Source organism: Sus scrofa, chromosome 18 (assembly GCF_054392235.1).
Source record: "Sus scrofa isolate SSC_HxYL_T2T_F1_AM1 chromosome 18, Sscrofa_HxYL_maternal_Yorkshire_Landrace_v2.0, whole genome shotgun sequence".
Lineage (NCBI taxonomy): Eukaryota > Metazoa > Chordata > Mammalia > Artiodactyla > Suidae > Sus > Sus scrofa.
The window spans coordinates 63,245,674-63,271,384 of NC_139400.1; the positions used below are offsets into that span (position 1 = coordinate 63,245,674).

At 42.7% G+C, this 25,711-nt stretch overlaps 2 protein-coding genes and 1 long non-coding RNA gene across 25 annotated transcripts in view; 2 read left to right on the forward strand and 1 right to left on the reverse strand.

Moving 5' to 3' along the window:
- The window catches only part of SUGCT (succinyl-CoA:glutarate-CoA transferase), a 643,257-nt gene extending 640,331 nt beyond the window's left edge, over positions 1-2,926 (reverse strand). For all 22 annotated transcript variants that reach the window (XR_014833261.1, XR_014833262.1, XR_014833260.1 and 19 more), the window contains exon 1: positions 2,784-2,926. Coding sequence is in view for 10 of the 22 variants with exons in the window: in XM_085004898.1 (XP_084861024.1) it covers positions 2,784-2,883 (100 nt within the window). In the remaining 12 variants the exon portion in view is untranslated. The remainder of the gene's footprint in view (positions 1-2,783) is intronic.
- Positions 2,927-3,294: 368 nt separating this feature from the next.
- On the forward strand, positions 3,295-24,354 carry MPLKIP (M-phase specific PLK1 interacting protein). 2 transcript variants are annotated; one of them, XM_085004912.1, is made up of 2 exons: positions 3,295-3,694; positions 22,094-24,354. In XM_085004912.1, exons 1-2 carry the CDS (start codon positions 3,356-3,358, stop codon positions 22,097-22,099), a joined length of 345 nt encoding a protein of 114 aa, XP_084861038.1. In that variant the 5' UTR covers positions 3,295-3,355; the 3' UTR covers positions 22,100-24,354. The 2 variants fall into 2 exon arrangements, with proteins under 2 accessions (XP_084861038.1, XP_003134951.1); XM_003134903.5 differs by lacking the exon at positions 22,094-24,354 and adding an exon at positions 4,801-5,508.
- On the forward strand, positions 14,739-19,431 carry LOC146395109 (uncharacterized). The gene is made up of 3 exons (XR_014833324.1): positions 14,739-16,317; positions 16,386-18,125; positions 18,444-19,431. It is a non-coding gene; the product is annotated as an uncharacterized LOC146395109 (long non-coding RNA).
- Positions 24,355-25,711: the final 1,357 nt, after the last annotated feature.

Sequence of the window (25,711 nt, forward strand, 5' to 3'; positions counted from 1 at the left end):
GAGAGCCCTAGAATTCCTCAGAGGTCCCCCAGAAGTGACTTTTCAGGGACAGAGTTAAAGTAGGGGTCAGAGTAAGCAGCTCTGGGACCCCAACTCCTGCTCCAAACACAAACCCATCATGAAGGTTCTACCTCCCCAAAAAAACTTTAATCTACTGAAAAAAGAAACACCAAAAAATCTTCAGTAACCAAATACAGATCCTGAGTCTCAAAGAAACAGGCAAGGCCCCATTTACATTTACAGTTTCCTTTGCTTGGTACTCTCACTTGCATTAATGGACAACTTGTAAAACATACCACAGCATTGACCAATTATTTGGGGGGCTCCCCATACAGAAAGTTCCGAGGTTCTTTCTGTCTGTTGATGTCCTCTTGTACAATGCCACCTGAAGACAGCACCTAGCCACTGATAGCACCCTCAGTGAAAGCACTATTCTATTTGAGATCTTGTTTTCTGATGCTGGTCCTCCCTAAACAGTGAATTCTCTTTTTGTGAGAACACCACCTGTATTACTCACAAAAATAAGTGCCCATTTCTCTCCACCAGACTCAGACTTAGTTCCTGGGGCAACCACCACACTCTCATACCCATCATCCCATCTTCATTACTTCCGGGTAGCCCAACATAAAACTTTCACCCTCCCCCTCATCTCTCTGCCCCTTAACTAACCACCATATAAATAAATTCTATACAAATATATGCCTGGGGACCTCAGATGCACCAGTTCAGGCAGTTGACTGCAATCCTCAGGTTAACACCGGGGAAGATTCTAGCTACATTTACAAAAGTTAAATGTTAAGGTTATATATCTACTAACGTCTAAACCTAAAATAATATGCTACAGTACCACGGTCCGGAGTTTACACCCTACATGCTTATTTAATCCACTGCATTTTTCAAAAGACAGACGCTGATCGTCAATTCATATTTCTTTCTCCAGGAAAAGAGACAATGGCCTGGGATTCAAGAAGCCTGACTTCTGACCCCACCTCTGCTTGCTGTGCGAATTTTAGCAAGTTACTTCTCGGGACAACGGCTCATCTGGAAAAAGGCAGGTTGCTTATTCTCAGAACTGATCCAAGTGGACTCTGGACGTTTTCATTAATTATTAACAGTATATTCTCTCAATTCTCATTGAATAAAAACGTATTCTCTCAATTCTCATATATACCTGAAAACACAAGGAAGGCACAATGTCAGCATAAACCACCCGTTAAAAATTTTCCACTGTATCTCTCTTCTTCCATTTCTTTTTTCTCTGGCAGTGCCCCCAGTATGCAGAAGTTCCCAGGCCAGGGATCCAACCCACACCTCAGCAGTAACCCAAGCAACAGCAGTAACAAAGCCAGGTCCTTAAACTGTTGAGCCACCAGGGAACTCCAGCCCTCCCTGTTTGTAATGCAAGTTCATGTGTAGAAGACAGCAAGTTACTGGGAGAAACATTCTGGAAGTGTAAGCCCAATAAAAAGACAACTTACAGTACTTCACTCCATTCGGCAAATCATTTGCCAGTTATTCAAAAATTAACAAAGCCACTGTTGGTCCTGTCACCCTCATTTTCCCGCTCCCTCCCTTCAAAATGCAGATTCATTGATGACATAAACGGTGGCGTTACAGGTGAGAATCACCGACCAACGAGGAGACCCACTCATTCATTCAGGAGACATATGGGTGCCAATTACCAGGACATTAAGCACCAAAGACAATGTCCAGAAAGGTGAGCTTTTGGCCAGGCTGTAAGTGTGTAATAAAGTGGATCACCTGGGATCCTCAGGCCTTAATCGCATCACAAAGCCTTAAGGGTGTTATCCTGTGGTTGACTGAATCTACCACTTGTGTCTAAAGGAGAAACTGGATGAAGTGAATTCCCTCCGAACAAACAACTAAAAAACTGTGTATCTCCATTCATCCAGGAGAGAAGCTGAGCAAACATCACATTCTTCAGCTGGCCATGTCACAGAACAAAGGGACAGTGAAGGGTGGCAGCTGCAAAAATGTGGTCAGGCGGAAAAGCACAGGTCCAGGCTACCCAACAGGCCATGATTAAATCAGTTCTGAAGTTCTTAAAGAGTCTGTTTCCTACAAGCTGATTTCAAAAAGAGTCACAGGTGGACTGTGAGTCCCAAATTGTCAGGGAGTAAAGAAAGTGCTATAAAACTGTAGTAAATCTAAATTCCATCTTCTAAATAAAATTCTGGGACAGGTGTCCAGTACAAAGACCTGTTCTGTTACGGGGTTCTTTCTGAATACATTAGGGGGTCATTCTTGAACTATCACATTTTTCTTTCTAACGTAAAAGCCCGTGAAATGATCCCTCTTTTAAGAGCTTTGGCCAAATGTCCGTCCTTTTGAAAATCAGCATCTCTGCTTGCCAACCCCCTCCCTGGCCCGCTCGCCCTTAACCAGCTCAAGGAAGGAAGTCGAGTCCTAAAGTCTGGCATCTGCGAGCGCAGCCTCACCCCCGTTAAAGACGCAGTCGGCAGCCCTGAACTGCGACTGGGTGTGCATGTCTGAAGTTACTCCAACTTGAGGGACCAGGGGAGAGCCGAGCCCCCGGCCGGACCGCGCAGGGGCCGGACCCGGGCCGGGACGCCGGGCAGGGGGACCACCGCGCGGCCGCGGCGCGGGGCGCGGGGCGCGGGGGAGACACGAAGGGCCGGAGGGCAGGCGGCGGGGCCAGCGGACCCGCGGGAACGCGCAGGCGCTCCCCCCAGGACGTCGCCAGAGCGGGAGGGCTGCGGCTGGGGTCCCTTTCGCGGCCCGGCCCGCGTCTCGAAGGGTACCTGACTGCGGGCGGCCGGTCCACAGTCCCCTCCCGCCGCCCCGACGGGAGAGCAGGCCTGTTCTCCGCAGAGCCGCGACCCTCGCCCGCGTCGCCAGCATCGCGCGCCGCTCAGGAGGTCTCCGTCCCCGCCGAGCCGAGGACGCCGCGCGCGCCGCCCGCAGCCGCTGGGGGCGCCCGCGGACACCTCAGCCCCGCCCCCGGCCGGGTGGGCGGGGCTGGGCCCGGCGCTCCGGGCGCCCTCCAGGCGCCGGGGAGGCCTCGCGTCAGTCGCCGTCCCAACCAGGCTCCGCGAGACGTCCAAGGCCCTCGCTGGGGCATAACGTCCCGCCCTCCCTTAATCCTTTCTCTTCCTTCGTCCTTCACTTATATCAGCTCAGTGCGATCATCCACTTAGCCACCCGCCCAAGCGGAACGCTTGTGAGGCCGGAACCACCGTGCTGGGTGCTGCTGGCAGACGGAGGACTGTTCTGGCGACGGACCACCAAGTGTCTGCGAAGGGTGGGCCGGACAGTTCCGGCGGCAGAACGCGCCTGCGAGGTCCTGTGTTCGTCGCCGTCTCCGTCTCGTCCGATGCACCGACAGAATTTTCGACCCCCGACTCCTCCTTACCCCGGCCCGGGTGTAGGAGGTTGGGGGAGCGGGAGCGGCCTCCGGGGTGCCCCGGGCGGAGGCGGACCGCGGCCGCCGTCCCCGCGGGACGGGTACGGGAGTCCCCACCACACGTCGCCGTACGGGCCCCGGTCTAGGCCCTACGGGAGCGGCCACTCTCCGCGACACGGCGGCAGCTTCCCTGGGGGCCGGTTCGGGTCGCCGTCCCCTGGCGGCCACCCCGGCACCTACGCCAGGTCCCCCGCGGGGTCCCAGCAGCAATTCGGCTACTCCCCGGGGCCGCAGCAGACGCACCCCCAGGTAATACTGGCCAGCGCTTGCCGAGCTCTTAGCGTCTGGCAGGCGTGGGGTAAGCATCCCTTCACGCGGGTTACTCTGCATCCTCTGAGGTGAGCCTCTTGCTAGCCCTTGGTGGTCGGTGCGTCACCTGAGGCTCGGAGAAGTTAGGTGGAACTTGCCTTCCTCTGGAAGGCGGCGGAGCTGGGCTCTGTCTCTGGGTCTTCCTGCGTTGTCACGAGCGTCCCGCCTCTCCTGCCAGGAGGTTTCCCCAGCGCGGCGCCGTCTCTGGGGCTTTAGGGCGTCTTCCTCCTGCTGGCGCCTTTTTTTTTCTTTTTCTTTTTTTCTTTTTTCTTTTTTTTTTTCGCCTTTGTGTGCCAGCTGCACTGGCTTCTGCTCCAAGTCTTCTCAAGGGAGAGTCGGTGATAGTGGAGTTTCCCATTGCTCTCGGTGAGAGGGATGCAGGGAGTACGTGTGGCGTGTCTAGGTTTCTCTGGTAGTTTTCCGGCTTTGCTGAGTGCTAAGCTAAACCCACCCCTTTTGAGTCTGGAGCTAAAGAGATGGGAAGGTCCAGAAATTTTGAAGCTGTAAGGTAAACGTTTTAATTTGCCTCTAGGAGGAAAACAGGGAAATATTGAAGGAAAACTGCAATTGATTTCCTAAAAAACAAGACTTTTTTAAAAATTAATAAAAAAAACAAAAGTAGTTATCACCAATTTAAAGTTCCACAAAGTTATTACCTGAGAAACTCAGAAGTATTTGAGGTGACAGTGAGCCTTTAAATACTTTTTTTTTTTTCCCCCTTTTTTGGCCACCTGGTGGCTTATGGAGTTCCCAGGCCGGGGACCAGTCCCAGGCTGCAGCAACACCGGATCCTTTAACCCACTGTGCCTGTGCTCATATCAGACCTGTGTCCTAGCGCTGCAGAGACGCCGCCAATCCCGTGGCGCCATAGCTGGAACTCCTAAATACTTCTTAAAGACATTTAAAGGAAGCATGGACTTTGCAATTAAACATTGGTATTAAAGATAGAACTTTTAACTAGCAATGTGATCCCCACTAGTCTCTGAAGAAAAAGTACCACTTACCTCTTCTAAATGTCTTTTTAACTGGTGGTTTTTTTCCTAAAGGGTTCTCCAAGGACATCTACGCCATTTGGATCAGGGCGTGGTAGAGAAAAGAGAATGTCTAATGAGTTGGAAAGTTATTTCAAGCCTTCAATGCTTGAAGACCCTTGGGCTGGCCTAGAACCAGTGTCTGTAGTGGATATAAGCCAACAATACAGCAGTACTCAAACATTCACAGGCAAAAAAGGAAGATACTTTTGTTAACATTTCTGAAATTCAGCTGGAAGCTTCATGTGTCAGGAACATCTTGGACAAAACTTTTGCTTGTAATTAAGTTGAACCCTAACTTGGTGACTTTGAGTAATTAGTTGTGTCTTCTTTCATCATATCAAGTATTTTTGGTATTAAAGAAGACATGGTAGGATAATTTGCAATATTTAGCCCTCTGGAAGTGCCTACCACATTTTAGAAGATTGACAGTTTCCAAATACTTAACATTCTTGGTTATATAATGGACATTTGTCTTTTAATGTTTTTCCAATGTTTTAAAATAAAACATTTTGTCTTTTTAGCTAATTGTGCTTTTGTCATATGCTAAAGAAGGATTATTAAAGTAATGCTTTGTAATCATGTGGTTAGAATTTGTAAGTATATATTTTGCATACTACTTTTGAAAATAAAATAGACCATCCTTTGTGCTGTAGACAGTTCTATATTTGTTCATAAGGAAAGGGGGTAAAGAAAGAATAAAGGAAATTTCTATTCCTATTATATCCATTGTTTTGCGTGCATATTTTATGTAATGCTTTTGTAAAAATGCATTGAAATTTGAAAGTTACAGAAACCCACTGAAGCTTAAATAAAACAGTATTTATACCCTTTATACTCATTTAACTGGAAGGAGCCAAGGATAGACCTGTTTCTTGCATAGCTAGGTCAAAGAATTCAGTAACTGAATATCTCTTCTCCACATCTCTCAGTATTGTGGAGTCATTTTCTCTTGAGGCCCAGGAAGGTGCCTACCAGCAGTCTCAAATCACTTCCATTGTGAGAGAACGTTTTCCAACTCTCTCAATCCCAGTGAAGACAGATGGGCCATGCTTATATCATGTTTTCTAGTCCTGATCCAGTAACTATGATCAAAATAATGAGGCATAATTAGTTTGAGCATGGACCCACCCCTATAATAAAGTAGAATCTCATCATCTTCAGCCCCACCTAGGCCTACCTGGATTAAAGAAAGGTTTAATCCGTGGGAGTTCCCACTGTGGCACAATGGGTTAAGAATCCAGCTGCAGAGGGGTGGGTTCAATCCCCAGCCCCACACAGTGGGATTAAGGATCTGGTGTTACCATAGCTGTGGCTTGAATTCAGTCCCTGGCCTGGGAACTTACAGTGCGGCCATTTAAAGAAATTTTTTCCAGGAGTTCCCGTCGTGGCGCAGTGGTTAACGAATCCGACTAGGAACCATGAGGTTGCAGGTTCGGTCCCTGCCCTTGCTCAGTGGGTTAACGATCCGGCGTTGCCATGGGCTGTGGTGTAGGTTGCAGACGCGGCTCGGATCCCGCGTTGCTGTGGCTCTGGTGTAGGCTCTGGCGTAGGCCGGTGGCTACAGCTCCGATTCGACCCCTAGCCTGGGAACCTCCATATGCCGCGGGAGCGGCCCAAAGAAATAGCAAAAAGACAAAAAAATAAATAAATAAATAAATAAAATAAAAATTTTTTTTCCAAAGGAAGGAATGCTGTGTACCTATACATAGTAATGGGGAGAGAAATATATAGGGATTTTTTTTTTTCTTTTACCCAGCTATTTAAGTCTTATAACGTTAAGGTTTTTTAGATATTTTGGGTCTCAATATATGATGGGAGTATAGCTAGTTAAAATTGTGTTTAAACAGTCCCAGAAAGAAACCTCTAAAAATGAAATAGCCACACCATCTATTTGAGTCATAACGGTTAATGTTAGGTGAAGCAAAACAAAATAAGAAGGGAAGGATTTTAATTAATAAAAATTCTATGAGACCCAGAACTACTATGACCAGTTACTAGCTAGCTGAGTTATTTAACTTCTCTGTGCCTCAATTTTCTTGTATGTGAAATGAAGAAGTTAATAGTACCTATGTCATAAAGGTGTTATGTTTTGAGGATTAAATGTGTTTACATGTGTGAAAACTCTTAGGCCACAGCCTGGCACATAGTAAGCACTCTAAGTGGTAGCTTTTACTTTCTCACTCTCCCCTATATCCTCAGCTCTTAGAATGATGCCTGAAAAAATAGTAGGTGCTAAATAAATACCTGGTAAATGGATACAGACATTCTGATTACAACTAAGATACTGCTCTGCCTTTATCTCCTATATATAAAGACAATAATAAGTTTCTCCCAGTATTTTAAAGGGAATGTCCTTATTTTCTAAGATTTATCTTTCTAGTTGATTTGAGGTCATGATGTATGAAGAAAATTAGAGCAAGTGGAATACATTTGTATACCTTTTATTGAATTTCATAGGTAAGAAATATCTCTAGGAAATGGCATTTGGAAATAATTAATAAGCCATTGCTTAGAGATCATGGATTATTGGCAAAAAATAGGCAGTCAAGAGGCATACATTTTATGCTAATGTATCCACTCATATTTGGAAGACATTCAAACTGTAACTGGTCTAATGAGTTAGGGGCATTTTATTTTATTGCTTTATAAATGTAGTGTTAACTAAATGAAAATTTTCTTTTCTGCCAAGTTACCAACATCTACTGCCAGAGGTCTGATCTTTCTGATTTTCTTAAGAGAAACATGCTTTTGTCCTCAGGAAATGCATGTTGCTGTATTGCTCTGGTTGGTAGTATATATAAGAGTTGATTTTCAGCATTGATACGGATTTGTTTATATGACTAGCCTATTTTTTTTTTTAGCTGAGTGGAAGGAATTGATCATTTTTTGGATGAAAATGATTCTTTTTTATTGTTCCAGAATACACATTTTTACCTCCATAGAGAGGCTAAGTATCTTTGTTAGGGAAATTTTTAGTTAAGTGTGCATCTTAAATATTCATGTAATTAAAGAATAGAAGTGTAACCTCTGACTTGGTCTTCAAACAAGGGTGTTTATGCCTCTGGGAAGTATTTAACTGTAAAGGCAAATAGAGCTCTAAGGGGATCCAGATCCTCAAGTTCAATGTGCACTCTTTGTTAAAGTGATCTGCCTAAAGAACATTTCCATGATCAATGGATTATGCCAGTTCCCTATTTTCTCTTCTGCATTTTCATGATTTCCTTTCTCCCACTTGAAAAAACAAACATATGGCAGGTTGTGTTTTTCAGAAAACGCGAACAATATTTCAGGTCCCTCGTACTACTTCATCAAGATGTAGAGTTATGTCCCTGCCCTTTGAACCTAAGCAGACCTTTCTGACTGCCCAAGGAAATATGGGGAAGTTAATTATTTTCATTATGGGTGAAGTGTGGGCTTAGAAATGGGTTGTATTGGCCCGTGTGGAGATACCACTTGGATGTGTTGTCGAATGGGAGGATAGTGGTGACAGCTTTTTGTTTAATGACTTTGCCTTGTCTCCTGACTGTAAAAAAAAAACAACAACAAAAAAAAAACACAACATTTTTCCTGTGGGTGAATCATGTGAAGGTAAAGCAAAGAGCATGAACGCAACACAAAGGGAAAGACATCTTATTTTTAGGCGACAAATGATAAAAGTTGCCTGCCTCATCTTCTTAGAATATTCAAGATTGGTATAAAAGCAGTTTGGGTCAATCAGCTGTCAAGCAAACTGTCTTTTCCCTGTTTTCAATGATAACCTGATGACTATGTCTCAAACCTGTCTCGGTAGCATAATTTGCATGATTTCAAGGAGGATATTAAATTTTCTGTGCTTATTTCTGACATATTAACCTTATATATTCTAGTTAAAAGATCATATTTCAGAGGTAAGTCCATGGTTTTTATATTTTCTAGAGCATTTTTCAGATTCTTAGGAAAAACATTTTTATTATCCTTTGCCAGTTCATTATTAAATTCTATAAATCCATATTAATTTTTTCCTAGCTTATCTCATACTCATTGTCTCTGAGCCATTTCTCTGGGGTTTTTTTTTTATTCCAACTATGTGTTTAGGTTTTAAATTAACAAATATATGTGAAATGTACTGCAAATAAAACACTTGATAGTCACAGGTATAACTTGGATAAACCCTGAACTTATATAGGTTGGACAAGATGAACTAGTTTTTCATCTAATCTAAGACGCTATTATTATACAATTACATATAATCCACTATGTGCCACTTAGTAAAAACACTGCCAGCCAAATTATAATAGGCCATAAGTTATAAGATGCATCCCAACTTCAGGATGTTAAATGTGCATCTTAATTTAAGAAAATACCATAAATAATATTCTTAAAAACAGAACATGTATTTACATATAGGTGTAGGTGTAAATGTCTACAAAACATTGACTAGGACAGTGCATTTAACTTCAGAAAACTAGCTTTATTTAAATAGGATTAATTCTTCCTTCTCGGATTTTTATATTCTAGTTCTTTAAAAAGCCTAATTACGGAGTTCCTGTTGTGGCTCAGCAGTAATGAAACTGACTAGCATCCATGAGGACACAGGTTTGATCCGTGGCTTCACTCAGTTGGTTAAGAATCTGCGTTGCTACAAGCTGTGTAGGTGACAGACGCAGCTCAGATCCCACTTTGCTGTGCAGTGGTGTAGGCCAGCAGCTACAGCTCTGATTTGACCCCTAGCCTGGGAACTTCCATATGCCATGGGTGTGACTCTAAAAAAGACACCCCCCCGCAAACCCTAATTTTCAAACATAAAACTTCAGTGTAGAATTATCCTCAGTAAGTATGTGCAATTTCCAGTTTTATGGGGGTGTTTCCTTCTCAGGGTTGACTTAATTTTAGGCTCCATAAGCAAGATGACTCTCTGAAAAAGCCATAGTCTTTTGGTTAAATTTCCAAGGACTTGAGAAAGGAAATGGCCTGAACAACAAGGTCTTCAATGAGGGCGGTTTTCAGTTCTTTATTTTCAACAAAATTGAAGAAAGCTTAATCAGATTGTCAATTAAAGATCATTAAAAGTAACTGATGGATCAGTTTATTTTTGGCATACAACTTAAAATGTATACAAGAGTTAAGTGACATCACTAACAATTCTAATCCCTTTTTATTTATATGTAAAAATTAATTCTCAGGATTGATGTCTTTAAAAATAGTACAATTAATGTCTCATTATAGTAGTTAGCAGTGTTTATGTTGTTTTATGGCTTGAATAGAAATGATAACCCAAATAACAGTCTTCAGCACTCTGAGGTTTAGAGCCATTGAAAATGGATGCACTACTAACGCCATTCTGGAAGAAATTCTACAAGGTCTACTCTAAACAGGAAAGAAGAAAGATGGAGGATGGAGGAAATCACAGTTGTGAAGTACTCACTTAAGCCAGTATACAGATCTAAAAGGGAAAAATCTGTGAGGCCGCCATGAACACAAGAAACAGCCACTTAAGCCAGTATACAGATGTAAAAGGGAAAAATCTGTGAGGCCACCATGAACACAAGAAACAGCCACTTAAGCCAGTATACAGATGTAAAAGGGAAAAAATCTGTGAGGCCGCCATGAACACAAGAAACAGCCACTTAAGCCAGTATACAGATCTAAAAGGGAAAAAATCTGTGAAGCCACCATGAACACAAGAAACAGCAAAAGGATAACCATGGAAATGTAAAAAGGACATCAAAATCATAAAACGTGGGGAAGGAGAATAAGAAAATGTAGACTTTTTTAAAAGAATGTGTTTCAGCCAATATAACTACCAGGCTAAAGCAAGCAGATATAGGAAGGGGTTAATATACTTGAGAAACAGGGCCACCACAAATCAAGATGAAACATTCAGAAAAACTAGAAAGACACAAGCAAAAAACAAAAGGAAATAATCCAACCAAAAAAAGAATGGAACAAAGGAGAAACAGAATCAACTGTAAAACAAGGTTTAAAATGGCAATAAAGGAGTTCCCATAATGGCTCAGTGGTTAGTGAATCTGACTAGGAACCATGAGGTTGCAGGTTGGATCCCTGGCCTCGCTCAGTGGGTTAAGGATCCAGCGTTGCTGTGAGCTGTGCTGTAGGTTGCAGACGCAGCTTGGATCCTGTGATGATGTGGCTCTGGCATAGGCCGGCAGCTACATCTCTGATTAGACCCCTAGCCTGTGAACCTCCATTTGTCATGAGTGTGGCCCTAGAAAAGAGAAAAAATAAAATGGCAATAAATACGTGATTATCGATAATTACTTAAATGTCCAATCAAGAGGAATGCTCCAATCAAGAGGAATAGACTGGCAGACTGCATAAACAAATAGAAGCCTACGAGACTGACATTAGGGCAAAGGACACATACAAATTGAAAGTAAGGGAATGGAAATGATAGGAAAGTGAGAGTTGCAATACTCACATCAGATAAAACAGACTTTAGAACAAAGGCCAAAAAGAAGCATGAAAAGGACACTTTAATAATAAAAGGATCAACATATATGGCCCTAATAAAGGGCACCCAAATACGTACAGCAGATACTAACAGACATAAAATGAGAAATTGATGGAATACAATAATAGTAGCTTGGATGTGGCATTGCTGTGGCTGTGGCCTAAGCTGGCAACTGCAGCTCTGATTCTACCCCTAGCCTATGAACTTCCATATGTTGCAGATGCAGCCCTAAAAAGAAAAAAAAAAAAAGATCTGAGAGAAAATCAATAAAAATAGAGATTCAAAGAACAATGGAAAAAAAATAAAACCAAGAGCTGGTTCCTTGAAAGGGTAAACAAAATTGAACAAACCTCTGGCCAGACTACCAAGAAGAGACAACCAAAATAAGCAAAATAAGAAATGAAAAAAATCTCAGTGGATACTATAGAAATACAAAAAAAAAAGAGAGAATATTATGAACAATTATATGCCGACGAATTTGACAACCTACAAGAAATGGATAACTTTCTAGAGATGTACAGCCCACCCAAACCGAATCAAGAAGAAATAGGTGATTTGGAGTTCCCATTGTGGCTCAGCAGTAATGAACCCAACTAGAATTCATGAGTATACAGGTTTGATCCCTGGCCTTGCTGCATGGGTTCAGGATCTGGTATTGCCATGAGCTGTGGTGTAAGTTGCAGACGTGGCTCAGATATGGCAGTGCTGTGGCTGTGGTGTAGACTGGTGGCTGCAGCTCTGATTCGACCCCTAGCCTGGGAACTCCCATATGCCGCAGGTGCAGCCTTAAAAAGACAAAAAGAAGAAGAAGAAATAGATGATTTGAACAAACCAATCACTAGAAATGAAATTGAATATGAAATAAAAACACCCCCTGCAAACAAAAGTCCAAGACCAGATCAGATGTCTTAACAGGTGAATTCCAACAAAGATATAAAGAAGAACTTAGGGAGTCCCTTATGGCTCAGCAGTCAACCAACTCAAGTAGGATCCATGACGATGGGGGCTCAATCCATGGCTCAGTGGGTTAGAGATCTGCCATTGTTGTGATCTGTGGTGTAAGTTGCAGATGCGGCTCAGATCCAGTGTTGCTGTGGCTGTGGCGTAGGCCAGCAGCTATAGCTCTGATTCAACCCCTAGCCTGGGAACTTCCATGTGCCAAAGGTGTGGCCCTAAAAAATCAAAAAAAAAAAAAAAAAAAAAAAAAAAGGAAGAAGGAGAAGAACTTATACCCATCCTTTTTAAACTTTTCAAAAAGACCGGAGAGAACACTCCCAAAGTGTTCTATGAAGCCACCATCACTCCAATACCAAAACTAGACAAAGGTACTACCAAAAAAAGAAAACATAGGCCAATATCTTTGATGAACATAGATGCAAAAATTCTCAACAAAATTTTAGCCGACAGAATCCAGCAAATGAAAAACATTATACACCAAGACCAAGTGGAATTCATCCCAAGTTCATAAGGATGGTTTGATATATGCAAATCAATCAACATCATACACCACATTAACAAAAGAAAAGTCAAAAACTGCATGATCATCTCAATAGATGCAGAAAAAGTATTTGACAAAATCCAACATTAATCAAGACAGTGTGGTACTAATCAAAAAGATACAGATCAGTGGATCAATGGAAATGAATAGAGAGCCCAGAAATAAACCCAGACACCTATGATCAATTAATCTTCGACAAAAGAGGCAAGAACATAAAATGGGGAAAAGAATCTCTTCAGCAAGAGGTACTGGGAAAACCGGACAGCGGCGTGTAAGTCAAGGAAGCGAACACACCTTCACACCATGCACGAAAATAAACTCAAAATGGCTTAAAGACTTAAACATAAGACACCATAAAACTCCCAGAAGAGAACATAGGCAAAACATTCTCTGACACCAACCATGCAAATGTTTTCTTGGGTCAGTCTCCCAAGGCTATAGAAATAACAACAAAAATAAACCAAAGAGACCTAATCAAACTGACAAGCTTTTGCACAGCAAAGGAAACCAAACAACAACAACAAAAACAGACAACTTATGGAATGTGAGAAAGTAGTTGCAAATGATGCAACTGACAAGGGCTTAATCTCCAAAATATACAAACAACTTATACACCTCAACAGTGAAAAATACAAACAACCCAAAAAATGGGCAGAAGACCTAAATAAGCATTTCTCCAAAGAAGATATACATATGGATGGCCAGCAGGCAAATAGAAAAATGCTCAGCATCACTAATTATTAGAGAAATGCAAATCAAAACTACAATGAAGTACCACCTCACCCTGCTCAGAATGGCTATCACCCGTAAGTCTACAGATAACAAAGACTGGAGTGGGTGTGGAGAAAAGGGAACCCTCCCACACTGTGGGTGGGAACATAAATTGGTACAACGACTCTGGAAAACAATACAGAGGTTCCTCAGAAAATTCAGTATAGAACTACCATGTGATCCGTACAATTCAAAAAGATGCATGCACCTATATGTTCATAGCTGCACTATTCACAATGCCAACAACATGGAAACAACCTAAATGTCCATTGATAGATGAATGGATTAAGAAGATGTGGTAAATATACACAGTGGAGTACAACTCAGCTGTAAAAAAAAAAAAAAAAAAAAGGACGAAATAATGGCATTTGCAGCAATATGGATGGAATTAGAAACTTATATTAAGTGAAGTAAGTCAGAAAGACAAATATAGTATCTCTTATTATGTGAAATCTAAAATATGGCACAGATGAACCTAACTACGAAACAAACAGACTCACAGACATGGAGAACAGACTTGTGGTTGCCAAGGAGGAGGAGGGAGTGGGATGGACTGGGAGTTTGGGGTTAGTAGATGCAAACTATTGCATTTAGAATGGACAAGCAATGACGTCCTACCGTACAGCACAGGGAACTGTATCCAATCACTTGGGATAAAATAAGATGGAAGACAGTATATATGTGTGTGTGTATGACTAGGTCACTTTGCTGTGCAGCAGAAATTGATAAAACATTGTAAATCACTGCACTTTTTAAAATTTTTTAAATAAAAACAAAAAGTACTCTCCCTCTAAAAATAAGTTAATGAAAGAGAGACAAAACTATAGAGAATGTCAACAAAAACAAGCCTATGTTTGGTTTAAGGAAAGTAGATAAAGTTTGAGGGGAAAAAGGAAAAAAGAAAATACAAACAATGGTAACATTTGGTGTAACATCAAGAACTAGTCTAAGGGAGATCCCTGTGCCCCAGTGGTTAAGGAGCTGTGATGTGTTTGAGAGCCCTGGCCTGACAACTTCCATATGGCACCCCCAAAAAAAACCAAAAAAACAAACTATGCTTTAAAAAAGGACTCCAGGGAGTTCCGTTGTGGTGTAATGAAAACGAATCTGACTAGTATTCATGAGGATTCGGCTTTGATCCCTGGCCTTGCTCGGTGGGTTAAGGATTCAGCATTGCTGTGGCTGTGGTGTAGGCCGCCAGCTGCAGCTCCAATTTGATCCCTATCCTGGGAACTTCCATATGCTGCAGGTGTGGCCCTAAAAAGGAAAAAAAAAAAAAAATTACAGCAAACATACCGAATTATTTATATCTAGAATAAGTACAGAATTTCTACAAATCAGTTAGAAAGGCAAGCAGCCAAATGAGCCAAGAAACATATAGAAGAGAAAATGTTTAAAGTCTGTTGATGATGCAGAGCATCCTCTGCAAATGCCCATGGGATTATAAACTGGTAGATCCCCTTTGGGGAGCATTCGGTAATATAGTAAAGCTAAAGATGCTTAATGCCCTGAAACGCAACAAATCCACATCTCGGTATTGTGGAATAAAATCATTATAAACCCCAATTAATGCAACTGAGACTTAAATAAAATTCTAGCTGAAAATATTGGCCACAAGTCAGAATAGGATGTAATGAAAAAGCTTTCCAAGGCTGTCAAAAGTACTTTGGGCAATGCAAATATGTTCAGAGTTTTTTTTTTTTTTTAAGGTCAGAGAATATTTACATAGCCGTCACCATAAAATCTAGGTTAAGTGTAATTTAGTGTTTGTTTACTCAGAAGGACAGACGAGTCCTATAAAATTCTTAGATTTGTATTTAATATTGTCCTCCAGGTATTATTACCTGTTGACATAGATTATAGAAAAGGAAACTTTAAAAAGTATTTGTGCATAAAATGTGTTTATTTACTAGAGTTGTGATGGGTTGAATTTGCATGCGCGCTCTTTATAATGAAGAGCTGACCATGACCTCATTTTTCTATTTAACTCAAATCCAACAATGTATCTTAAAAAATTATACACCAGGAACCAGGTGGGATTCCAAGTGTGCAGGGCTGGCTCAACTTTCAAAAATCAGTCAGTGTAATCTACATCAGACCAAGGAAGAAAAATCGTATGATCTTATCAATACATGCAGCAAAAGCATTTGACAAAATCCAGCGCCCATTCATGATTAAAATTCTCAGCAAACTGGGAATAGAAGGGACCTTCCTTCCTTTGATAAAGACATCTACAAAACCTACAGCTGCTGTGATACTAAATGATGAGAAACTAAATGTTTTTCCACCATGATCAGGAACAAGGCAAGAGTGTCTCCTCTTACCACTGTTTTTCAATGTCGCACTGGAAGTTCTGGCTAATGCACTAGTACCAAAAAAAAAAAAAAAAAGAAAAGAAAAGTATATAGACTGAGAGGGAAGAAATAAAACTACTTACAGATGACATGATTGTCTGTGCAGAGAATCACTCATACTCACACACAAATCCCGGAGGCCCGATCAGCAGTTAAAGCGAGGTTTCAGTATACAGTTAGTCTGCAAGAGTTAATCGCTTTCTTATGGCAGTGAACAATTTGCATTTGAAATTTAAAATCCAATACCACCTACATTAGCACACGCAACAAACAAACTTTAGGTATAAATTTTAATAAAACAGATCCCTATGAGGATGACTACAAAACTGGTGAAGTTTTTAAAAGTTAAATAAATGGAGTAGTCTGTGTGCATAGATGGGATGACCCAGTATTGCCCAGACAGCCGTTCTCCCACACTTGCTTTTAGATTCAACACAACCTCATTCAAAACAGCAGTAAGTTATTTCGTGGATATTGCCAAGACAGCCGTTCTCCCACACTTGCTTTTTAGATTCAACAGCAGGAAGTTATTTCGTGGATATTGCCAAATTTAAACTTTAATTGTAAAGGCAAAAATCCAAACTAGCCAACACTGCACAGAGGAGACTACAGGTACATGACTGACACTACCAGGTATCGGGACTTACTGCACTACTACAGAAGCCAAGGTCACGTGGTGTCAGTGAAAGTGTAGACAGTGAAACGACAGAGACCAGAAATAGACCCACACAAATCCATCTTTGACAAGTCGAAGGATCTTCGACAAAGGATCAAGGCAGTTCTATGGAGAAAGACTAGTCTTTTCAACAGATGGCGCTGGAACAACTGGAAATCCACATGCGAACAAAGAAGAAAAAAGTGAATATGGACACAGATCTTATTTCACAAAATTAACTCAAAATGAATCATAGACCTAAATGTAAAACATGTCTATGAAGAAGGTACATAGAAAATTGAGGTGACCTTCAGTTTGGTGATGACTTTTTCAGATACATCACTGAACGCATGGTCCATAGAAGAAAAAAAAGTTGGACTTCATTAAAATTGAAAATTTGTGCTATGCAAAAGATACTGTTAGGAGAATGAGAAGATAAGCCACAGATGGGAAGAAAATATTTGCAGAACAATAAGATCCCATTGTTACAATGGTTAAATCCAATGGCAAAAGTCCAAAACAGTGACAACCCCAGATGCTTGCAAAGATGTGCAGCAACATAAACTTTCATGTTCATTGCTGGTGGGAATGAAAGATGTCTCAGCCAAATTGGAAGATGGTTTGGCAGTTTCTTAGAAAACGAAACATACTTTCACCACCGATCCAGCAGTCTGATTCCTTGTTATATACCCACATGAGTCAAAAACTTATGTCCACACAAAAACCAGCACACAAATGTTTATGACAGCTTTGTTCATAATTGCAAAACTTGGAAGCAGCCAGCAAGCCAAGTCCTTCAGTAGGTAAATGGATAAACAAACTGGTACATCCATACAATGGAGTGCTAGTCGGTAATAAAAAGAAATGAGTTACCAAGTGACAAAAAGTCATGGAGGGCTCTTAAAAGCCTAACACGAAGAAGCCAGTCTGAAGAGGCTGCGTACTGAATAATCCCAACATCTGACAGTCCAGAAAAGGCAAAACTCTCAGGACAGTAAAAAGATCAGAGTTTCAGGAGTTTGGAGGGAGGGGTAGAAGGCAGAGCGTGGCGGGGGCCAGGAAACCCGTTCTCTCATGGTACCATAACAGTGGGTGGTAACACGCCATTGTACATTTGCCCCAAACCGTAGAACGTACAACAGAGTCTCCTCTGTGACTTTGCTTAATAATGTGATCAGTAGCGGTCCATCCGCTTTAGCAAATGTGCCACACTGATGCAAGGTGCCAATGATAGAGGCGACCGGGTGGGAGGAGGATGAGAGGGTATGAGGGAACCCTCTATTTCCTGCTCATTTTCCTGTGAACACAACTCAGGAAAGTAAAGTCTATTGATTTAAAAAATTTTTTTACTCTGACTTCTGTGTAGAAAACAAACTAGAAGGTTGACAGAGTAGATTCCCAAAGACCATTTAGGAAGCCCCCGACGTAGGCTCAGAGATGGTCACACGTTGCATCGAGGTCATGACAGTGGGGCTGCAAATGGACGGTTCCAGGCCTAAGAAGGTTGCCGGTGTTAACCCCACAGTTTATTTCTGTGTGAGGGAAAGTACACCTCTGTTTTTCTCTCAGTCTTGCTATTACCTCATGTATGATCTGTGTTAAATATTAGTACATGCCGGAGTTCCCGTCGTGGCGCAGTGGTTAACAAATCCGACTAGGAACCATGAGGTTGCGGGTTCGGTCCCTGCCCTTGCTCAGTGGGTTAACGATCCGGCGTTGCCGTGAGCTGTGGTGTAGGTTGCAGACGCGGCTCGGATCCCGCGTTGCTGTGGCTCTGGCGTAGGCCAGTGGCTACAGCTCTGATTCGACCCCTAGCCTGGGAACCTCCATATGCCGCGGGAGTGGCCCAAGAAATAGCAACAACAACAACAACAACAACAACAAAAAGACAAAAGACAAAAGACAAAAAAAAAAAAAAAATATTAGTACATGCCAATGCCAAGAACTGAATTGTCACTATAATAATTTAATTCTGTATACTTGTCCAACACAAAATATTCAACAGTATGTTTTAAATTATGTATGTAATAAATACATAAACGGGCCCTCCAAGTTCATTCTGTCTTTCTTCTACTTGGCAAGTTTAGGGGAAAATCTTTTTAATGCCCTGACTCCTTTGTACCCACAGAGTTCTGAATATAAATTCAGGCTTGCCAGGTAGATGCACTGGCTTAAGATTTGGGACAGTTGAGTCAGGGGCCATCTTCACTTGGCTCCAGGCAGTCGCCAATGGTTAGGAAGATGGCAGTTTTCCTGCAATGCCAGGGTCCACTTGCCAGTTTCCTGGGGTCTAACTCTAGTTCCCGGATGCAGCCTCATTTATCTTCCTGCTGTCTAGATGCTACTCCTAACGGTGGTGTCCTCCAGTTCTCACCTGGCCTCAGATGCAGCAACCTCCCTAGTGGACCATGTCTGTGTTTCCAGAGCATCGCAGGAGTCCCAGTTTAGATCCTGCTCCTCCAGGCTTTCCAGTGGTTTTATAAGAAGTTAAATGTCTATGTTAAACCCTTCCCTTTAATACTTATAGTGGATTTTGGAGTTCCCGTCATGGCTCAGCGGAAACGAATCCGACTAGGAACCATGAGGTTTCGGGTTCGATCCCTGGCCTCACTCAGTGGGTTAAGGATCCGGTGTTGCCAAGAGCTGTGGTGTAGGTCGCAAACGCGGCTTGGATCCCGCCTTGCTGTGGCTCTGGCGTAGGCCAGTGGCTACAGCTCCGATTTGACCCCTAGCCTGGGAACCTCCATATGCCGCGGGAGTGGCCCAAGAAATGGCAAAAAGACAAAAAAAAAAAAAAAAAAAAAAAAAAAAAAAAATTAAAAAATAAAAATAAAGATGTAAGAAATTAAAGAAATAATGTCAAACCCAAGGCTTACGAGGCATTATGATAGGAGTTCAAAGGAAATTGTCAAGAGTTTTATTTTTCTTTAGGTGAGCACATTATCTGGGATAAATATATTTGGTTGGGCTTTATGACCACACAAATTTCATTTCCTTATATTTACCTTATAATTGGGGAAGCTTTTATCAAAGGAGAGTAGGTACCAGCCCGCTTTGTATTTGTTTTGTTCTGATTTTATCAAATGGCTCTTAAACATATTAGACCTGTAATTTGATGATGCAACAAAAAATAAATATTGCATATTACCTTTCCCTTTGGTCTTTAAAATCGTTATTAATCCTTTGAAAGTCAGATGTTATTAAAGTATTTTCAACATTCAGCTGCCAGAGAGAGGACTGCAGGGGCAAGAGGAAGAAATATTCCTCTTGCCCATTTTTCCTACCTCTCGGTCATGTGAAAGAAGCTGAGAAGTTTGTCACGTTTTAAGTCTGTCCTAACTTAATGCCCAATGCAGAAGTGCAGTATTGCCGAATTTCCCCATTTTTTACACAACTGGCAGAAATGTGTACTCTTTTTCCATAAACCCTCCCAGTTTTAAACTAGTTTTTTAAATGTTTAAGCACTGAGTCAAACAAAAGCCACATTGCAGCCCTGGATCCAGTTTGAAACCTTTGAGTGATACCAGAAAATGCGCTCATGTTGTCCCTCGGTAAATGTTTCTTTATAAATCTGTTGGACCAGGAATCTCGGGGTGGGTGGGGGGTTGCTCTTTAAGTTGGGGTTGGAGTCAACTGAGTAACTTTCCGAGAGTCCCGTCATATGCGGATACAAGGGAGTTTCCACTGTTGTCGGACATCCTGCATGTGGGGCACATTTAGAAATTCAGCAGAGTTTGTTGGGAATAAAATAAACCAGTGACGGTTTTCTCCTTCAGTGTAGAGTTTACACCACAGAATTAGCCTATAGAGCATGGAATGAGCGTCCCATCCAAGGACCCCGTTGTACTGCATCCTGAATTTAAAGCAGTAACAGATTTCTTCTCAAATTTTGGCACTGTGCTGTAATTGTGTTAAATTCATAACCCTAGGAAATGAACTGGACCGAAATTCCAAGCTCCAGGGAGAAGATGTTAACAAAATAAAATAGCTTGTGCATTGCTAGAGTTTTATCTCAAAAGCCACATGTTTTCGTGCCTGTCTTTCAGGAAAAACTGTATACTGTCATGAGCAAAGTGCTTATCACTTCCAGCTGTCTGGCATTCGTTTAAAAAACAAAACTTTTGAGTCTTAGTCTGTAACTGGGATTAACTCATCTAACTGAACAAGGTAAATTAATTAGTAAAGTTTCAACTGCCTTTCTTTTGTTTTCTTTACCATGGACGCGTCCTAAGACCCGAGGTTCCATTTAGCACTGGCTGCCTCTTCTTTTTTCTTCCTTTTTTTGCCTGCGCTTGCGGCACGTGGAAGTTCCCAGGCCAGGGATGAAGCTGCTCCGAAGCTGCCCCTGCCCCACAGCTGTAGCAATGCCGAACTTTAACCCCTGCACCACAAGGAAGCTTCCAGCATTTGCTACCTCTGACGACGGAAATAATGTTTGTCCTGGAGAAAAGCCCATCGCACGGCCCAGGAGTATGTGCGGCAGGATGCGAAAGTCTCTTGTGACCCCAGTCAACAGATTAAATTGTTCCAAAGACCGTATGCGCAACAAACCCTTATTTAAATGTTATCATATTAGATGAACAGTTTTGCATGACCCCACTACGGTTAGAAAGTTCTGTACTAGTCTGGATTCCTTCAAGTGGCAAGTTTCAGAAAATCCACCTTAAACTGACTTAGACAGCAAACATATTTTATTAACAAAGTCTGGGTCCTGGCTGGACAGAGGAGCTTAGGCAACGCTTTTAGTTCTCAGGTTTGTTCAGTTCTCTTGTTGTTCTGCTCTTCCCTGTCTTGGCCCCATCTTGCAGCAAACACTTGCCCCATGATGACAGTAAAGCTGGCACAACCCCTCCTGGCAACCCGTTGGAAAGAAGAGATTCCAGCTTCTTAACAGTTTCCCAGGTCTGGATTGAGTCTCAAAGGCACTGCTTGAATCGCGTGTCCATCCCTGAATCTGTAACTGTGACCAAGCGAATGGTGTTGATCAGGGGGTCAAGCCCAAAGCGCTTTCCATCCAGGGAGGCAGAGGTAAAATTAGTAGTGGCCCCCAGAACCCCAAAGCCTTCACGTCGAGGGACGCATCATTTCCCAACAGAAAAGCAGAATATTATTGACAAAGGAGGAATGCGTGCTGCGTGAGAAAGGACATCCCATCTCCTAGTAGCCCAAGTTCCATAAATAGACTTCTTTGTATACATAGTTTTCTGTAGGTTTTTTGGGTTGCTTTGTTTTACGTAAAAGTTGTGGGGATGGTACAGAGCTCCCAGACAGCCAGGGAGCTTTGCCTGGAATCTTTCCATCTTGCACAACCACAATGCATTTGTCAAAACCAAGAAAACTAAACCATAGATTTTATGTAGATTTCACAATCTTTCCACCACTGATCTTTTTTCTGTTCCAGACTCCAAACCAGGGTTCCACATGGCGCTTAGTGTGGATACACTTTCTTAAAATAGTCACACCTCATAAAATGTAATTATGTATATGTATGACAAAAATCTCCTTATAAAGAAAACTCAGTCTCATTTAATTCATATTGAAGTTCAAAAACTTGAACTTTGTATTTCTCTTTTTAGTTCTAGATATAACACAACTTCTTATGGCAAACTATGGCCAAATTACACACCTAACCTATTCCACCATACGCAATGTACAGTGGTGGAAAGAAGAGGAGCTGAGATATTCCAAGGAGGGGGAGGAAGATAAAAAGGAGATGAAGGAGAAGGAAGAAGGGACGAGTGAGGAAAGAAGGGAAAAGGAAAAGCAGTTTCCTTTGGAAGAGAAGAGAAACGAGAACACGCCGTGTCACCATCCACACGCAACACAGCCCACTGAAAAGCACAGCGAGGACGCCCCGCCTGGGCCCTCGGGTGAGGGTGCGGACCGGCCGCGTTTCCCCCGCTGTCCCCGTTATCCGACCACATCTTACATGACCCCTGAGGCTTCCTTCCTTCTGCAACTCTTAAGCAACCCACTTCTCGTCCCTGTGGGGCACTCTGCCTTTCATGGACTGTTAGACGTAACTTTGTTCCACTTTATTCTCGTGCTTGGTATGTAATTCTGCTTCCAGCGAGGGGCGCGTGTGCGCGTCCCTTCATGGAGGGCTGTATATATACCATATCGTCCTTGTCCACTACATACTGAGCCTGTACAGTGTGCCAGAGATGGTTCTCGACGCTGGGGGTAAAGAAGGCGAAGACAAAACAATGAAACCCCCCCTCTCCTTGGAGCTGAGACGGAAAAGAGATCTTCTGCCAGCTCACCCGAGAGAGGCGAGCTGGAAGAACGTTCTTTGGCAAGAAGGAATTTTGAGGAATAGTAGCAGAAAAGGTAGCGAAATGAAGACAGCGAAAGGAGGGTGCGGTACAAGAGGAACTTTGGAAATTCTCTCATTTATTGCCAGTCCGTGAAAATAGCGAACAAAGTCACCCGTTGAAAGGGACAAGGAGGAAGTGCCCTGGGCTGAATTGAGTGCCCTCAAATTTACAGGCTGAAGTCCCAACCCAGGTACCGCAGCGTGGAACTCTATTTGGAGATAAGGTTACTGAAGAGGTCACGAGGATAAAATGAAGCCCTTGGTGGGGACCCCAACCCAGTGCGACTCATTTCCTCTAAGAGGAAATCCGAATACAGACACCAGACGTGTGCTCTGCAACAGAGGACACAGCAGGAACGCTGCCTTGGCGGCTCTCGCCGAACAGTACAGGAAGGAGGGACTGGGTTTGAGCAGCGAAGAAAAAGCAGTAAATGATCGTGTGGGGAAACGAGCGCGAGGATTATGTTTTGTCAAAGATGCCACCGATGGTAAACACACCATTATTTTAAGGAGCACTGAAAAAGAGAAAACCCTGCCAGTCAAAATAGGACGTGCCACAGTGGCACACATTAGGACGCATCCTCATTTCAGAGATACTAAGTGCGAAAACGTGTGCATCAAGTGGCCCCAAGGACCCACGTGAGACGAGTGATCATGAAACCAAGTGGGGCGCGTGGGCACAGTCGGGTGTCTTTCTAGCGCGGGTGCAAACGTGGAGTGGATGTAAACGTTGGGGAATTTGGCTCTGAACAGCTTTGGCTTTTTCCAAGGAGTTCAGGAAAGCGCGCAGGTTACAAGGCGGTTGAAGATGCGTATAAGCGAGCCAGGGGGTGACTTTACAGAGAAGGCGGTTGCCGGCAGAGGATTGGGGGGGCGCTGCAAACTGGCCGGGAGGGCGTGCCAGAGGGTAGTGTGAGCAGGCGCCGGAACGGAGATTTACCCGGGTAATGACGGCGGGGTCCGGAACGCACGCCCAGGGCGGGAGTCGCTGGGATGACGTGGAGCACAGGATCCCCGGAGGAGAGGCCCGGAAACAAAGAAACCAAGATTTGAAGAATCCTCCACATGGATGGGGAAATCAAGATGGAAAGAGAGTGGAATTCCAATCTTCAACGAATGGGTGGGGGTGGGGTGCTGGGGAGGGTGAAGGGGAAGAACGCAGAGGTCAGCGAACAACCAGCAGGGGGAGTGAGTGAGGCAGCCGGAGATCCACGCCGGCGCTTAAGGAGCCCCAGGAACAGCCCGGATTCCAGAGCGTAAACATGGGCCCCAGAGGTGGCAGCTACCCAGACTCCAGGCCCAGCCGTCCAAGGGAGAGAAGACAGCAGGGGACACAACTTCCACCGAGGATGGACTTCTCAGGACAAAGCTGTTTCCCTTAGACTTACAGAAACTTGTAGCATTCAGGGTTAGTGGTGACAGATCTGACGCCAGTCTCTTTCTTTTGCAGACAATGTTTTTGTTATTTCTCAATATAAATAAGTCTAAAGTTCCAATAAAATGTAAAATTCTGAGACACTACCTTGTTGTGTTTCAAGGGTGACTTCTGTCATATGTCGTGCTTTGCGTTCCATGAGCCTCTTACAGAGTAGAGGGAGACTCGAGAGTGTTTAAGGCTACTGATGCAATGCTTCCGTGACGAACTGTACCAAATGACATGGTTACCCTAGAAAAATATTTACAAAATTCGTTTGCTAGGCAAGCTAAAAAAAATCCACAATATATTCCCCACAGCAGATTATATATACTGACAATATGTAATAAAAACATTTTATTAGCAAAAAATCTCCAAAGTAAAATATATCCAACCACCTGGGAATTGAAATGCTATTCTAAATAATCCTTGAATCCAACAAGCAATCAAATTTACAGCCACCAAATATTTAGAAAACAATAACCAAAAAAAAATTCCTAACCTACAGGGTAGAGCCAAAAAAATAATGAGAGAATTATACCATTAAAAGGGTTTCTTTTAGAATTGGAAGGAAGGAAAACAAACGGACTAATCATTCAACTCAAGAGGGAGGGATAAATAAGAGAAGTAGAAGGAAAGAATCCAAGTCAGAATAAATGAGAAAGTAAGTGATCAATTTTTATTCCCTGGTGGTGAGAGCACAGAGGTAGAACGGGCAAATCCTAACGAGTCCAACCAAGGAAAAGAGAAAAAAACATACAAATGATATGGAATAATAGATGGTAACATAGTTAAAACACCAAGATTAGTAAGTGCAACTAAAAGCATTTTAAATATAAGGTGGACTACATGATGAATTTCCAGAAAAAGGAAAATTATCCATATTTACTCAAGAAACAGAACCCTGAACAGATCGAGGGCATGAGGAAAGGGAGGAATGTTGACAGAAATACCCTCAAGAAGAGTCAGGTATATCTGGATATAAATAAAGCAGCATTAACTACAGTAAGATTATTCTCAGGATACATAAACTATTCTAAATCCGCCCCCCCAAAAATGAGTTTTCCAGTTCATTCTGCAACACTATCAAAACCTGTTAATTAGTTCCCCTTGTGACTCAGCGGGTTAAGAACTCAACATAGCGTCTCTGAGGATGTGGGTTTGATCCCTGGCCTCTCGCAGTGGGTTAAGGATCTGGGGTTGCCACAAGCCGAAGTGGAGGTCGCAGATGGGGCTCAGATCCAGTGTCGCTGTGGCTGTGGTGCAGGCTGGCAGCTGCAGCTCTGATTCAACTCCGAGCCTGGGAACTTCCATGTGCTGAAGGTGCAGCCTTAAAAAAAAGAAAAAACAAAACCAAAATAAATACATAAACTTGTTAATGAAAACCAGACTTCTCTCGCATATACATAAATACAAAATCCTAAATACAGGGTTAGTCTCTAGGATGCAGCAGCATTTCTAACG